General features: G+C 40.7%; 1 protein-coding gene across 2 annotated transcripts in view; it reads right to left on the bottom strand.

Annotated features, from left to right (window-relative positions):
• The window catches only part of Pafah1b1 (platelet-activating factor acetylhydrolase 1b, regulatory subunit 1 (45kDa)), a 68,407-nt gene that overhangs the window by 7,742 nt on the left and 43,744 nt on the right, over positions 1-16,921 (bottom strand). For both annotated transcript variants that reach the window (XM_013016465.1, XM_013016466.1), the window contains exons 3-9: positions 15,165-15,249; positions 14,849-14,923; positions 12,743-12,949; positions 9,980-10,148; positions 7,501-7,603; positions 6,354-6,582; positions 3,560-3,661 (exon numbers count right to left, since the gene is read on the bottom strand). In XM_013016465.1, coding sequence (XP_012871919.1) covers positions 3,560-3,661; positions 6,354-6,582; positions 7,501-7,603; positions 9,980-10,148; positions 12,743-12,949; positions 14,849-14,923; positions 15,165-15,249 — 970 coding nt within the window. The remainder of the gene's footprint in view (positions 1-3,559; positions 3,662-6,353; positions 6,583-7,500; positions 7,604-9,979; positions 10,149-12,742; positions 12,950-14,848; positions 14,924-15,164; positions 15,250-16,921) is intronic.

Below are 16,921 nucleotides of genomic sequence, written 5' to 3'. Positions count from 1 at the left end.
CAAAAGTTCTAGGACAAAAATGCTAACTATCTCTAATGTGACAAATCAAACTTTTACCTTTTTACCCTAGAAACCCTGAAGAAACTTATAAAAAGTACCTAGCAAGAATGAGACTCCAAAATCTCAGTACTATTTAAAACAAAAAGTAAAAATGGCACATGTAACTAAGAGGAGCAGTATAAAGTTGTATTACAATTAGGGGACTTGGAGAATATTTGTCAGTGATAGAGCAAGTGCTTATTAGCACTCACAAAGTTCTGGGGTTCAATACCTTTAATGGGATATATATGTATTGGTGCCATTCCTAGGGCCTGGGCGCTGTCTCTCAGCTCTTCATCTCAAGGCTAACCCTGAGCCACAGCACCACTTCAGGTTTTTTGGTGATTAACTGGAGAGAAAGAGTCTCACAGACTTTCCTCTCACCATCTTCCTGAGTAGCTAGGATTACAGGTGTGAGCTACTGGGGCCCAGCTCACTTAGTTTTTATGTTTAGTGCTCTACCACTTCAGCTATAGCTCCATTTTCAGTTTGTTGGTACTTAATTGGAAATAAAAAAAAAATCTTTGTTTTTAAGAGCACTAGGATCAAACTCTAGGATCAAACACAGACCTTGGCTTTGAAACAAACCAAATAAAATAAGATAAATAACCTCCAAAATTATATACAAAAATGGGAATGTCAGCTGGGCACCGGTGGCTCACACCTGTAATCCTAGCTACTCAGGACACTGAGATCTGAGGATCACGGTTCTCACAGCTACACAGATGACTGAGACCTGGAGGATTGTGGTTTGAGGCTAGCCCAGGGGGAAAAAAAGTCCTGGAGATCCTATCTCCAAAGTAACTAGCTCTGGACGGGAGGCATGGCCCAAGAGGTAGTATGCCACCTAAGTGACCAAGCAAGCTGAGCAAACCCAAGACTCCAAGTTCAAGCCCTAGTACCACACACACACAAAAAAGTTGTTATGCAAAATAAATGGATAGAGATATATATGAACACTACCAAATGGTAATCTGAACACCAAAAAGCCAGAAGTGGAGCTGTGCCTCAAATGATAGAGTGCTAGCCTTGAGCTAAAAAATTGAGGGACAAGCCGGGTGCCGTTGGCTCATGCCTGTAATCCTAGTTACTTAGGAGGCTGAGATCTGAGGAAAGTGGTTCAAAGCTAGCCGTGCAGTAAAGTCCATAGGATTCTTTTTTTCTTTTTGCTTATGTGGTGCTGAGGAATCAAACCCAGGGCCTCATGCATGCAAGGCAAGTGCTCTACCACTGAGCCACCTTCCCAACCCAGTAAGATTCTTATCTCCAATAAACCACTCAGAAAACCAGCAGTGGTGCTGTGGCTCAAATGACAGAGTGTTGGCCTTGAGCTGAAGAGCTCAGGGACAGCGCCCAGGCCCAGAGGTTAAGCCCCATGACCAACAACAACAACAACGAAAGGATTAGAGCTGAGCATAGAAGCGTATGTCTATGCTCCTAGTGCTTAAAAAGTTGAGGCAAGAGGATCTGAAATCCAAGGCAAACTTGGGCTATATAACAAACTGTGGGTCAGCCTAATCTACATACTAAAACAGTATCTCAAGAAAACCAAAAATCCAAGACTAAAAGATAGCCAAGGAGACAGACAGGTCTTTTGTCCTACTTTAAAGTACTTTGGTATATTGTGCTACCTACAAAATGTACCAGTCATGAGAGGTAGAAATCTTTCTTCCTTTTTTTTCTGTTGGTCATGGTGTTTGATCTCCAGGCCGAGGTGTTTTCTGAGTTCTTTTTGCTCAAGGATAGCACTCTACCACTTTGACCTCAGCTCCACTTTTAGTTTTCTGGAGGTAAACTGGAGATCAAGAGTCTCATGGATTTTCCTGCCCAGGCTGGATTTGAAATGCAATTCTCTAACTCAGTCTCCTGAGTAGCTAGGACTACAAAAGTCTTTCTTATAGAAGCCTAAGAAATCCAACCATGTTTTTATGGCCATACCAAACACAAAAGAAGCACCCACTTCAGTTGAATAACAGAAGCCAGAATCATGGAGAAATTCACAATAAACTTGCTTTCTGATTTATTTTAGTTTTTTTTTTTTTGCCAGATGTGTGGCTTCAACTCAGGGCCTGAGTGCTGTCCCTGAGCTCTTTTGCTCAAGGATAACACTGTACCACTTTAAGCCACAGCTCCACTTCCTGTTTTTGAATGGTTAATTGGAGATAAAGAATCTTATGAGGACTTTTCTTTAGGACTGGGTGCAAGCTATTATCCTCAGATCTCAGCCTCCTGAGTATCTAGATTACAAATCTGAGCCACTAGTGCCTGGTTGCTTTCTAATTTTATTTTTGCTTTCTGATTTTAAATAAAGAATTGCAACATAGTATAACTGAACTCAACTCTGACATTACCAGAGTTAAATTTTTTTTTTTTGGGAGGGGGAGAGGGAAGGTTTATTGGTGTTTGAATTCAAGGAAGGCAAAATATTAGCTAGACCCTAACAATAAAAAAGCTGGGCATAGTGGTGTGTGTCTGTCACCCCAATTACACATATGGCTCTTCTCATCAATTCCTTATAATGCCTCCACATGTGTCTTTCCTATTATACAGACAGTCACTTAGGAGATATGGTTAGTGTCTATACAATCTCTAAACAAACATGGGTGCCAAATTATCCACAATTCCTCTGAGAATTCCTTTAAGCAAACCAGAGTGTCTCAGCATTTGTATATCCTCAACTGGAGATCTCAATGCTCCTAGTAAAGTAAGGATACTGGGTCTAAGCAAAAGCCTTGATAATAGACCATTCTTTAGATTACAAATGTGTTTTGGGTTGGTAAATTCCAGTAAAGTTTTACTTTACTTAGATGATTGGTTCTAGATTTCCCTTGATTGTGTCCACATTTGTTTTGACTTACATTTAAACATCTTTGTTAGATCTCAGAGTTCACTGGTTTTTCTTAGTTACTTTGTGTTCACATCTGATTGCTTTTTACTACGTTAAGATTAATTACATGTACCTCGTGTGATTTTGGGCTATATAAGCCGTGTTAATTGTATTCAGTGTGGTAGGACTTTATGACAGGAGCCCTTTCTGCCCGCTAGCACTCCATCCAAATTCTGCCTTTTAAGTGGTGGCTTCTTAGTTCTCCAGACTAGATCGACTATACAACAGTAGGGAAATATACAATATACTATACAATAGGGGGAAATACACACCTCCAAATCATAACGTAAGAATGATTAATTTCACAATAATGTAAAGATGCAAATACCTCAAAAAACGTCTGTATAAGCCACAGGAGGTATCACATAATTTTTAAAGATGCAGTAGGCTAGAATCTTCCTTCCCAGCATAATGACTTTGTAGATTATGTAAGTTGGCATTCTATAGAAATAACTTTCATGTTACTGCAATAGTGGGTTTACAAAAACTTAAGGAAAAACATCTTTATAAAGAACTTATTCTAAATCCTAGAACAACTGGGGTTACTTAATAAAATATCATAGAGTATCTAATCCAAAAAAGGTAAAAAGACAGTGAAGATGCCAAAAAAGCAAGGAGATCTTGCAAACTTACAAGAGTCATAAGGCACATGCCAGTACTGACGTCCCACATCTTAATAGTTTTGTCTCTGGATCCAGATAGCAAGAATGGCCCAGGTTTGCCACTTTTTTTAGTCTATAGAAAAACAAAAAAACAAAAAATGATTTTCCTTTACAAGAAGGCAGCTAAGTACTTTAAATGGCTTCTTTGTAGAATATTTCCAATACTTTACAAAAATGCAATTTGTTTTTATCTATTAAAACATATAAGTCTTTGCACACTACACCTAGATTATACATGAATCTAGGTAACACAAACCTCTATAATCAGGGCTGAGGATATAGCTCAATGATAGAGATCCTGCCTAGTCTGCACTAGGCACTGGGTTTGAGCCCCAGCACCACGTCTATAATCCAGAGAGATTGTTGGGCTGGGAATGTGGCTTAGTGGTGAGAGTGCTTGCCTAGCATGCAAGAAGCTCTTGATTCAATTCCTCAGTACTACATAAACAGAAAAACCCAGAAGTAGTACTGAAGCTCAATTGTAGAGCAAAAGCAGCCTTGAGCAAAAGCAGTCCAGGGACAGCACTCAGACCCTAGGGTTCAAGCCCCACGACTGACAGGAAAAAAAAAGGATTCTTAAGACCAGGTAAAGTGGCTCATGCCACTTGGAGAGTCAGAGAGATCAAGAGAATCTCAGTCCAAGACCAGCCAAGGCAAAAAGCTAGCAAGATCCTATCTTAGTAAGCCATGATCGTGACAAATGCCTTTGAACCAGTACAAAGGAATCTGTAGGGTAGGAAGACTGAGGTCTAAGGCTGGCTTAAGGCAAAAATGTGAAACCCTATCTAAAAAAATAACTAAGGCAAAGCCAGGCACCAGTGGCTCACACCTGTAATCCTAGCTACTCAGGAGGCTGAGATCTGAGGATAACGATTCAAAGCCAGCCTGGGCAAGGAAAGTCAAGGAAAGTCCGTGAGACTCTTATCTCCAATAAACCACTAGAAAACTGGAAGTGGCGCTGTGGCTCAAGCAGTAGAGCACTCGCCTTGAGCTGAAGAACTGAGGGATAACGCCCAAGCCCAGAGTTCAAGCCCCACGACCGGCCAAAACAAAACAAAACAAAAACTAAGGAAAAAAATGGCCAGAAGATATGGTTCAAGTGAGTATTATCAACTCAGCAAGCACAAGACCCTGAATTAAATCCTCAGTATTTTAAAAACGAAAAAAGGGGCTGGGCGCTGGTGGCTCATGCCTGTAATTCTAGCTACTCAGGAGGCTGAGATCTGAGGATCGTGGTTCAAAGCCAGCTCGGGCAGGAGAGAACATGAGACTCCTATCTCCAATAAACCACCAGAAAACCGGAAGTGGCGCTGTAGCTCAAGTGGTAGAGCGCTCGCCTTGAGCTGAAGAGCTGAGGGACAGCGCCCAGGCCCAGAGTTCAAGCCCCACGACCGACCAAAAAAAAAAAAAAAAGGCGAAAAAAAGGGGGGAAAAGACTTTAAAACTTTTAAGTTTTAGTTAAAGTCCAGCCAGGATAGATCCACATGGTAAGTAACAATCACCACAGGGCAGAATAGAGTTTGAAAATACTGAGTGGGATATAAGAGCACTTGTCTGGCATGCTTAAAAGCCTGAGATAGGGGGCTGGGAAGGTGGCTCAGTGGTAGAGCGCTTGCCTTGCATGCATGAGGCCCTGGGTTCAATTCCTCAGCACCACGTAAGCAAAAAAAAAAAACAAAACAAAAAAAAAAGAGAATTAAAAAAACAAAAAAAAACAGCGCCCAGGCCCACAGTTCAAGCCCCACGACCAACAAAAAAAAAAAAAATTAAGTTTAAAAAAAACAAAAAAAAAAGCCCAGGTGATAGAAGGGGGGGAGGGGGGAATGAATGAGATAGGCCAGCCAAAATCAAGAGGAATCACAACGTAAGTTTCATTCAGAAAACTAGTCCAGATTAAGGGTGATTTCTTCTTCAATTTAAGATGCAGTATTAGAAATCCATGATATGAAAGCCTCTACAAAAAATATGACCAATTTTGGCTCATACAACATATTAATGGAAATACCATTCTGTAATTTTTTTGGCTATTTGTGTTTTGAGAAGAAGTCTTGCTGTGTAGCAGAAACCGGACTTAAAGAGAATCCCCAGCCTCAACGCACATCAAATCAAGGTTCATTTCACAGCAACAATAATCACTGGTTAAAAAATGGAAGTCCAGGCTGGGAAGGTGGCTCAGTGGTAGAGCGCTGGCCTTGCATGCATGAGGCCCTGGGTTTTATTCCTCAGCAGCACGTAAGCAAGAAAAAAGGCTGGAAGTGGTGCTATGGCTCAAGTGGTAGAGCGCTAGCCTTGAGCTGAAGAGCTGAGGGACAGCGCCCAGGCCCAGAGTTCAAACCAGAACCCCCCCCCCAAAAAAAAGAAAAGCCCAGCTGGGCGCCCGTGGCTCACGCCTATAATCCTACCTACTGAGGAGGCTGAGATCTGAGGATCCCAGTTCAAAACCAGCCCAGGCAGGAAAGACCATGAGACTCTATCTCCAATAAACCACTAGAAAACTGGAAGTGGCGCTGTGGCTCAAGTGGTAGAGCACTTGCCTTGAGCTGAAGAGCTGAGGGACAGTGCCCAGGCCCATGACCAACAAAAAAAAATTTAAAAAAAGAAGCCCAACTACATGTTGGAAAGGTCAGAGTTTCAAGATTCAAAAACTCTAGGATGCAGATTCTTAAATGAGCCACCAGATCTAAAATTGAAAAATAGAAACATTATATAAGGGTCTTAAGATTTCAGCAACTAAATCATAAAATGACATGTATATTATATAGTACCTCAGATCCTGTTGCTTCAGAGATGGAAGAATATGAACTTTCTGGAGCCCAGGAAATGCATTCCACCACATGCTCATGTTCTCGGAGCTCTGCTTTGCACTCCTTTGTTGCTACGACCCACACACGAACAGTCTGGTCATTGGAACAGCTGGCTATGAGAGTGCCATCCTGATTTGGCCGTACCATACGTACCCATTCTCTGTGTCCTGTAAATGTCTTCACACAGTAGCTGTCAACGTAAGTAATAATTTACATTGTGAGTAACAATCATCAGAATACTTTTCACAAATAACACAAAAATATCTATGCATTAGGATAAAAGAAGTTAGACAAAACATATCGAAGTCAACAAAATAAATGTAAAATCCTGGTTAATACAAGATAAACGTAGGACAGAAAGTCAAACACTAATACAGGCTGACTGGGACATCAATAAAATCAGAAAAAGCAAAATACACAGAGGAATACAATGCTTTATAATGTTTCCAGTGATTCTGGAAAAACAATGCTTTACTAATCTGGGCAAAACCAGTCAATTAAGGTTTTACAACAACTATTAAGTGTAATTCTAAGCTCAACATAACAGGGCCATACTAACACAAATGTTATTTACATTTTAATTTACCCACAGAAATATTGAAATATTACTTAATGGATTTTTTTGGCGGGGGGAGGGACAAGTTTTTGTTTTTGTAGTGCTAGGAACTAAAGCTAAGAGTCTTGTGCATAGCTTGAGGGCTAGGCAAGTGTTCTAGCACTGAACTCATGTACTGGTATATGAGTTACTTAAACTTACTTTCAAAGTATATAAATCGGAGCCAGGAAGGTAGCTCAGTGGTAGAGTGCTTGCCTCGTATGCATGAGGCCCTGGGCTCGATTCCTCAGCACCACATATACAGAAAAAGCTGGAAGTGGCACTGTGGCTCAAGTAGTAAAGTACTACTCTTGAGCTGAAGACCTCAGGGACAGTGCCCAGGACCTGAGTTCAGGCCCCATGACTGACAAAAAAAAAAAGTATATAACTGTCAGTACAACAACTATCATGATGATCATGTTAGATTAAGCCAAAGAAAGAAAAATTACTAAACATCAGGAGTATGGTTTTGTCTTTCTTTTTAGCTATGCCTCTTCAACTAAACTTACTTACCCAGTTTGCACTTCCCACATTTTTATAGTTTTATCCCGTGAAGCAGACACTATATGATCTCCATTAGGCATGATGGCTACTGAAGAGACATTGTGGTCATGGCCTAAAACACATAACACAATAATGTATTTAGCAATAAAACACCAAAAATAATTAGGCCTCAGTTCACCATGGATTATTCCATAGTATTTAAAAAAGCCACAGCAAGTTCTCTTTTGTGTGTACAGGTCCTAGGGCTTAACTCAGGGCCTGAGCACTTTCCCTGAGCTCAAAGCTAGCATTCTACCACTTGAGCTACATCTCCATTTCCAGCTTTTTGCTAGCTAATTGGAGATAAGAGTGAAGGCTTTCCAGGCCCAGGTTGGCTTCTAACCATGACTCTCTGATCTCAGCCTCCTGAGTAGCTAGGATTATAGCTGTAAGCCACAGTACCTGGCCATATCAAGTTCTTAATTCACTGAGCTTTAAATAAACCTTGGAGATTTACACAAAAAAGTTCAGGAACTGATTATAAATTAAATTTCAATCTCCATGACTGTTTATAAACACAGGCATCACCACTATGACAATATATTCATACACTCTAGTGAATCTGAATGTTTATAACATGAAATATTCTATGGCTGATATTCTTAGATATATAAAATAAGATTTACATTATACAGTTCACAAATCAATAAAAGAAATGGGGGTCAGGTGTTGTTATGCCCTGCAGAGACTGAGGCAAGATGATCAAAGGATCTCATTTTCAAGGCTAGCCTGGGCTAAAAAGCAAGACAGAGTCAGGTGCTAGTGGTTCACGCCTATAATCCTACTCAGAGGGCTAAGACGTGAGGATCTCAGTTCAAAGCCAGCCTGAGCAGACAAACCTGAGACTAATAGTGGTCGAGAATTATTTTTATGCTGCTGTGTTTAGGGAGATTTTAAAAAAGTATTATTTCAGCAGGGTACTGGTGACCTACAACTGTAAATCTAGCTACTTAGGAGGCTGAAACAAGATTATGGTTGCGGGCCAGACTGGGAATACACACGACCCCCTTCTCACCAATAGATGGACCCACCTGTCGTTATAGCTACAACAGGGCACATAAAAAAGTAGATTGAGGGGCTGGGAAGGTGGCTCAGTGGTAGAGCGCTTGCCTTGCATGCCTGAGGCCCTGGGTTCGATTCCTCAGCACCACATAAGCAAAAAGAAAAAAGCCGGAAGTGGCGCTGTGGCTCAAGAGGTAGAGAGCTAGCCTTGAGCTGAAGAGCTGAGGGACAGCGCCCAGGCCCAGAGTTCAGGCCCCATGGCCGGACCATCCCCCCCCCCCAAAAAAAAGTCTCTTGGCCTTTCTTGCCTGGGCTGGCTTTGAACTAAGATCCTCAGATCTCAGCCTCCTGAGTAACTAGGATTACAGGCGTTAGCCACTGGCGCTGGCTTCAAGATGATTTATTATATCATGATCACATACTATTATCCTCTTGACATCTTAGCTATCATGACCTTTTTTTTTTTTTTTTTTGTTGTTCGTGGGGCTTGAACTCTGGGCCTGGGCGCTGTCCCTCAGCTATTCAGCTCAAGTCGAGCGCTCTACCACTTGAGCTACAGCGCCACTTCTGGTTTTCTGGTGGTTTATTGGAGATAGGAGTCTCATGGTCTCTCCTGCCCGGGCTGGCTTTGAATCGTGAGCCTCAGATCTCAGCCTCTTGAGTAGCTAGGATTACAGGCGTGAGCCACCAGCACCCGGCTCATGACCTTTATTTTACAGATGAAAGAATTAAAAATTTCCTAATGGCCTAAGAAGAAAGACTATGAACCCAGATAATGGATTCCAAAGACAATTCCCACAAAAGCATACTGCCTTGTCTCCACACATGACTGGGCCAAGAAGCTGACAATGCGTATATAGATATAACACTTCTCTAAGTGAGCCAAGAAACCTGGGCTACAGTTTTCATTACATCATTGATCTCTGGACTTCAGCTTCCAACTGAATGGATGAAAAGAAGGAATTCCCCATAACTTTATTTCCTTCTTCAGATAAACCAATGACAGGGCAGTTTTTGTTGTCTAAAAACACTTAAGAGGGCTGGGAAGGTGGCTCAGTGGTAGAGCGCTTGCCTTGAATGCATGAGGCCCTGGGTTCGATTCCTCAACAGCACATAAGCAAAAAGAAAAAAAAGCCGAAGTGGCACTGTGGCTCAAGTGGTAGAGTGCTAGCCTTGAGCTGAAGAGCTGAGGGACAGCGCCCAGGCCCAGAGTTCAGGCCCCACAACCTGACCCCCCCAAAAAAAAGCACTTAAGAATACCAAGTATTTTATGTGAGTCAGAGCAATCTTAAAGCTTCATACAAACAATTCTAAACCATTATAGCTTATCTAAAGACTATGTATATACATCATATGCTCCTCTAGCAATGCAAATGATTAAGAGTTGAGTGTAGGGCATCTGCAATGCTAGAAATCACTGCTAAAGCACTATCTGTTACCCCCTTACCATGCATGGTTCTGATGCATTCAAAGCCCTGAAAATCCCATAGTTTAATGGTCATATCTGCAGAACAGGAAGCCAGAAGCTTGCCACTGTGGTCAAAGGAAATATCCTGTACAGAATCTGTATGTCCCTTAAGAGTTCGTTCAAAATCTCCAGTCTCATAATCCCACACCTATGGAAGAAAAAAACTGATTAATACCAATAAGTTACTTTTTCATTTCACATTATATTCAGCCACCAGTCTGACATCTTACTAATTAACTGAAATAACAAATGGACAAATCGACTATTTCTCTAGCCAAAACTGGTTTCATTTATTAAAATAGACTTCTGCTACCACAGTAAGTACTTAACATATACAATCATGCTAGTAGAATGCATGTAAATCCACAAGGTTCAGTTCCTCCCTTCTAAGGCAGGCAACAGATATAAATAGGAAATTTAAGTGTAAAAAATGTTTTATGGCTGGGTGCCGATGGTTCAAGAACTGGCTCAGGTAAGAAAATAGTCTGTGACATTCCGTCTCCAAAATAATCAACAAAAAGTCTGATTGGAGGGGCTGGGAAGGTGGCTCAGTGGTAGAGCGCTTGCCTTGCATGCATGAGGCCCTGGGTTCCATTCCTCAGCACCACATAAGCAAAAAGGAAAAAAAAGCCAGAAGTAGCCCACGACCGGACCAAAAAAAAAAAAAGTCTGATTGGAGATATAGCTCAAGTAGTAGAGTAAGCAAGCAAGCCAAGAGAACAGGAGGCCCTAAGTTCAAATAAAGTACCACACACAAAAGAAGTTTCAGCAGGGCACCGGTGACTCACATCTGTAATCCTAGCTACTCAGGAGGCTGATACCTGAGGACTGTGGTTCAAAGCCAGCCCAGGCAGGAAAGTTAGTGGCACTGTGGCTCAAGTGGTAGATTGCTCGTCTTGAGCTGAAGAGCAGAGGGACAGCGCACAGGCCCAGAGTTCAAGCACAAGACCAAAAAACAAAGCTGGGCACCTGTGGCTCAGGCTTGTAATCCTAGCTATTCAGGAGGCTGAGAACTGAAGATCACAGTTCAAAGCCAGCCCGGGCAGGAAAGTATGTAAGACTCCTATCTTCAATAAACCACCAGACAACTGGAAGTGGCCCTGTGGCTCAAGTGGCAGCATGCTTGCCTTGAGATGAAGAGCTGAGGGACAATACCCAGGCCAAGTTCAAGCCCCATAACTGACCAAAATAAAAAGTTTCAGGGGGCTATGACAAGAATGTATATGTAGAATTAGCAAAATAACAGAATGCTCAGTTCTTTGTTGGTCCTGGGGCTCAAGTTAATGGTCTGGGCACTGTCCCCGAGCTTTTATACTCTACCACTTGAGCCAAAACTCTATTTCTGGCTTTTTGTTAGTTAATTGGAGATAGGAGTCACAGACTCTCCTGCCCATGTTGGCTTAGAACCTTGATCCTCAGATCTCAACCTCCTGAGTAGCTAGGATCATAGGTATAAGCTACCAGTGCCCAGATACCAGAAGGCTCATTTCTACTAGAGTAGTAGAGATCAGATATCTAAGGAAAGGGTTTTTTTTAAAATTGTTATTATAAAAGTGATGTAAAAAGCCAAGTGCCTGTAGGTCACACCTGTAATCCTAGCTATTCAGGAGGTTGAGATCTGAGGATGGTGGTTCCAAGCCAGCCTGGAGAGGAAAGTTTGTAAGACTCTTATCTCCAATAACATACACAGAAAAAGCCAGAAGTGGCACTGTGGTTCAAAGTGAAAGTGGTAGAGCACTATCCTTGAATGAACGAGCTTAGGGACAGTGCCCAGGCCCTGAGGTCAAGCCCCAAACCGACCAAAAAAAAAAAAAAAAAATCTCATGAACTTTTCTGCCCAGACTGTCTTTGAACTTTGATCCTCAGATCTCAGCCTCATGAGTAATTAGGATTACAGACATGAGCTACTGGTACCCGGCATGAGAATATTTTTTGGACAATGTCACCCCTTCCTTTGCTCTCTTCCTCCTGTCCTTGCCCACCAAGTTGTATGGTTCATTTTCAACACTGAGTCTACTGAGTACAATTGCTAAGGAGATAAATAGCAACTTAACAAAAGCATCTTCCATTTAAAATTTTAAAAATGAAATAACAATATTTTATTTACTTGTTTGTTCCAACCCTGGGGCTTGAACTCATGTTCCAGGCACAGCTCTACTTCTGGCTTTCTGGTGGTTAATTGGATATAAGAATCACACAAAGCCTGGCTTTGAACCTTGATACTGGCTAGCTAGGATTATATATATTCACATTATATATATAATATATATTATATATATTCACTTTTTGTATAATTATACAATAAAATTTTCATGATAAAAATTTATACTGCTATAAAAGCAGTAAAAATATATAATCTTACCAATGTATTCTTTCAAATTCATCAGTGAACACACTAGCAGCATGCTTCGCATGAAGTACAAGTATTTACTTGTTGAGGTAATGGGGATTGAATTTAGGGCCTCCCAGTGTTCTCTACCACTTGTGCAATAGCCTCTAGACCTTTTTATTGTTTATTTGGTAAGATCTGGACCCATGATCCTCTTACCTCTGCTTCCAAAGTGTCTGGGATTACAAGGTGCATAACCCCTTACCTAGTTAATTATGTCTTTCAGGTTCAGAATTAAATGATTTACAGTTTCACACAGCTTGTCCTGGTCCTTCTACAGAAGCCCTCATTTTCATGATCTTATACTCTTTTCATCTAGTGCATTATCATGTCTACTTTTAACAAAGGCTTGCCTTAATTGTAGCATCCTCTGAAGCAGAGACCATGACACTGAACACAGGATGGAAAATGACTCGAGTGACTGGACTCCTGTGACCACTCAATGCATATTTTTCTGGTGGACGGGGAATCCATTCTTTTGGATCTCGTTTCTGACCAAGAGGACCACCTGACGTAAATTCTTCTTTTGCTTCATTTAGCTTTGATTCTAATTCCATAACCTTGAAAAAGAACATGTAGTTAAGTATAGATAAGATTTTGAGAAATAACTTATTTGACGTTCTTTAGTAGCTGTTTTTATTTCATACCTAAATACTTTAGATACTCAAGAAAACTGTACTAACTAATCTGCAAGGCATTTGATTGACTTAAATGAAAAAAAAAATTAAATCAGTCAAATATATCACCTAAAACTGGAAAAATTCAGTGCAACTGAACTGTTTTTGTTTGTTTGTTTGGTTTTGTTGGTCGTGGGGCTTGAACTCTGGGCCTGGACACTTTCCCTCAGCTCTTCAGCTCAAGACAAGCGCTCTACCACTTGAGCACAGCACCATTTCTGGTTTTCTGAATGGTTTATTGGAGATAAGGGCCTCAGGGACTTTTCTGCCCAGGGTGGCTTTGAACCATGATCCCCAGATCTCAGCCTCTTGAGTAGCTAGGATTATAGGCCTGGGACACTGGCTTGGGCTTTTTTTTTTTTTTTTTTTGCCCTCGGTCGTGGGGTCTGAACTCTGGGCCTGGGCGCTGTCCCTCAGCATTTCAACTCAAGGCTAGCGCTCTACCATTTAAGCCACAGTACCACTTCCGGCTTTTTCTGCTTATGTGGTACTGAGGAATCGAAGCCAGGGCCTCAGGCATGCAAGGCAAGCGCTCTTCCACTGAGCCACCTTCCCAGCCCCTCTAAGTTCAAGTTCTATGACTGATCAAAAATAAAAAAGGATTTTTGTGTGTGTGCTGGTCTTGAGGAGCTGTCCCTCACTTCCTTTTAAAATTAATTTGTAGCCGGGCACCAGTGGCTCACGCCTGTAATCCTCGCTACTAAGGAGGCTGAGATCTAGGATCATGGTTCAAAGAAAGCTTATGAAACTCTTATCTCCAATAAAAACCACCAGAAAACCGGAAGTGGCACTATAGCTCAAGTGGTAGAACGCTTCCCTTGAGCTGAAGAGCTGAGGGACAGCACCCAGGTCCAGAGTTCAAGCCCCAGGACCGACCAAAAACAACAACAACAAAAAGAGATTAATTAGTGCTCTACAACTTGAGTCATAGCTCCATTTTTTGTTTTATTTGCTTGTTTTGTAGCTCATTAGAGATAAGGGTCTCATGGACTTTCCTGCCTGAACAAGCTTTGACCCATAATCCTCAGATCACCTAAATAGCTAGGACCACTGGCACCCAGCTAAAAGATAATATTTACTGAACATCTGCTAGGCAGGTAGGTTCTTTTCTTAGAGCTTTATATGGCTGAACTCACATTAGAATCATATTATTTATTTTAGCTTTTTCTACATAATGTTATGTTAGAATTATGATTTAGCTATGTAAGGTAAAAATGAAGTTCAAAATGCATGACTTGTCTAAGAACAAATTTTAGCCTTCTTTCTTCAATACCCAATGGCCTCATGTGTCCTTTTCTTCTCAGGACACAAATGAATTACTTCCACATTCATTTCCCAAAGTCAGAACAATGCAGATTCAAAAGTTACTATTTCAGATGCGAAGGGTAAGCTAAGCATGTATCATCAATGCTGTAAGCCAAAATTTTCATAAATCACAACAAACATTTTTTTTTTGGTTGGTTGTAGGGCTTGAACTCTGGGCCTGGGTGCTGTCCCTCAGCTCTTCAGCTTAAAGCGAGTGCTCTACCACTTGAGTTACAGCGTCACTTCCGGTTTTCTGGTGGTTTACTGGAGATAGGAGTCTCATGGTCTTTCCTGCCCAGGCTGGCTTTGAACCGTGATTCTCACAGCCTCCTGAGTAGCTAGGATTACAGGCATGAGCCACTGGCGCCTGGCAACAAATGTATTTTTGTCTTCTCTAATTAGATATTATTTATGCCAGTATTTCAAAAAGTATATGGTAACACACAGAATATATAATTTAAAAAGAAAAAGACTTACCTTCTTTTGTAATCTAATAACAGATGTCCATTTTTTTTCCAAAAGGCCAGCATACTTTTTATCTAATTCTTCATTCTACAAGGGGAAAAAAAATGACAACTTTTTAACTATGACACTTCAAGCCACAGAAAGCATCTCTATTCTGAAGCATTATTAAGAATCTGATAGCTAAAAGAATGTGAAAATCAAATTCAATGTCAAGTAAACCACAATAAGAAACTAGATTTGCCAGTGGCTAGACTATTAACTTTTAGCATTTGAGTAAAATCCACTTGTTAACTTTACCATGAATAATTATATAAAATGTCAAACATACCATATCTAATTCAGCTTCCTTTTTAAAAACCGAATACGCCTCTTCATAGCCATTTGAACGAAGATAATCTGCTATAGCTCGATTTCTGAAATAAAATAAATTCAAGTAATTCCTGAAAAATTCCATACCTCCTTTGAAGAAATTTAAATTTTACTTAAAATCTCATAAGCCTAACAAAATTCTCTTCCAAATAATACAAGTACTTAACAAGAATGGGTATCCCACCCAAATCCTCTAGAATATTTAGCGCTTATAACAGTACATCCATCATATATTTTTCTTGAACCTTTTATTATTCTTTCTCTTTATTTCTTTCCTGTCTTTTCATGCACTCGTGTGTGTGTGTGTGCGCACGTATGCATGCACACATGGGTGCTAGGGACTGGACACAAGCCCTTGTGCATGCTAGGCAAATATAGGCAAGTATTCTATCACTGATCTACTAGTCTTTAAGCCTCTGTAACCTTCTAAGTTGCTGCTTACCTAACAAGTGGTGGGTACTCTACAGAGCAAAACTTAACTTATATAATTAGTTATCAATTAATAACAGTAACCATTATTTTTCCTATGTTTATATTCGTCTGTCTCTTACAACTTGGTATACACACTTAAAGAGTAGATATAATCTAGTTTTGAAGAAAAACATTGTTATGAAACATTTTTACATTAGAAATAACATTAAAATGGGCTAAATCTCTATAAACGATAAACTTACTATACTGTCACAGAATTAGACATTAGTATTAGAACTTCAAGAATAAAAAAGCTGCAGCGCGCTGGTGGCTCACGCCTGTAATCCTAGCTACTCAGGAGGCTGAGATCTGAGGATCTCGGTTCAAAGCCAGTCCGGGCAGGAAAGACCGTGAGACTCCTATCTCCAATAAACCACCAAAAAACCGGAAGTGGCACTGTAGCTCAAGTGGTAGAGTGATCGCCTTGAGCTGAAGGACAGCACTCAGGCCCAGAGTTTAAGCCCCAGGACCGACCAAAAAATAAAAATAAAAAAATAAAAAAGCTGAACTGACATGCCTTTTTATACTACTCTTTCATTCTTCTCTGACGAACATGGGCAACTATTCTTACCCTTTTAAGACAACCTATTCCAAGAAGTCTCAATATTGGTATTGTTTTGAACCTTAAGTCTGAAACTAGGGTATGTTTGTGAGTATGGGTGTGTGTTGCTATTTGCTCTAGGGTTTGAACTCAAGGTTTGCTAGGGATGTACTCTACAACCTGAGCCACATTTCTAACCATTTTTTGCTTTTAGTTAGGATCTTTAATTTTTGCCTAATGCCAGCCTCAGACCAAGATCAATTCTCCTACCTACAGCTTCCCTTGTAGCTGGGATCATAAACGCTACCACCAAGCTAGGCTTTTTGATGGGCAAGCCTGGACTGCATGCTCCAATTAACGAGCAAAAAGCCAGAAGTGGAGGTGGGCTCAAATAGTTAGAACATCAGCTTTGTGCTAAAAAGCTAAAGCTCCTAGTACTGGCACAAAACAACAAAACCAAATAAACAACAACAACCAAAAAAAAAAATACCCCACATGTATTATTTAACTCTTTTCTTCCCTAATTCTAAAAAACAATCATCAAGCAGATAAAAGGGAAATGTCAAAGATAAACAAATCACTTAGAGTACTTTAAATATTTTATATTCCAGGGGGAAGGCTGGGAAGGGATGTGAAGGGTAAACCAAAGGAGGAGGCTGCAATGCTTGGTAAGAAATGTACGCATTATCCTGCCCATGTAATTG

This window comes from Dipodomys ordii, unplaced genomic scaffold, assembly GCF_000151885.1.
Source record: "Dipodomys ordii isolate 6190 unplaced genomic scaffold, Dord_2.0 Scaffold31, whole genome shotgun sequence".
Taxonomy (NCBI): Eukaryota; Metazoa; Chordata; class Mammalia; order Rodentia; family Heteromyidae; genus Dipodomys; species Dipodomys ordii.
Note: the sequence above shows the minus strand (reverse complement) of the source record. Positions and strands in the feature narration are given on the sequence as shown.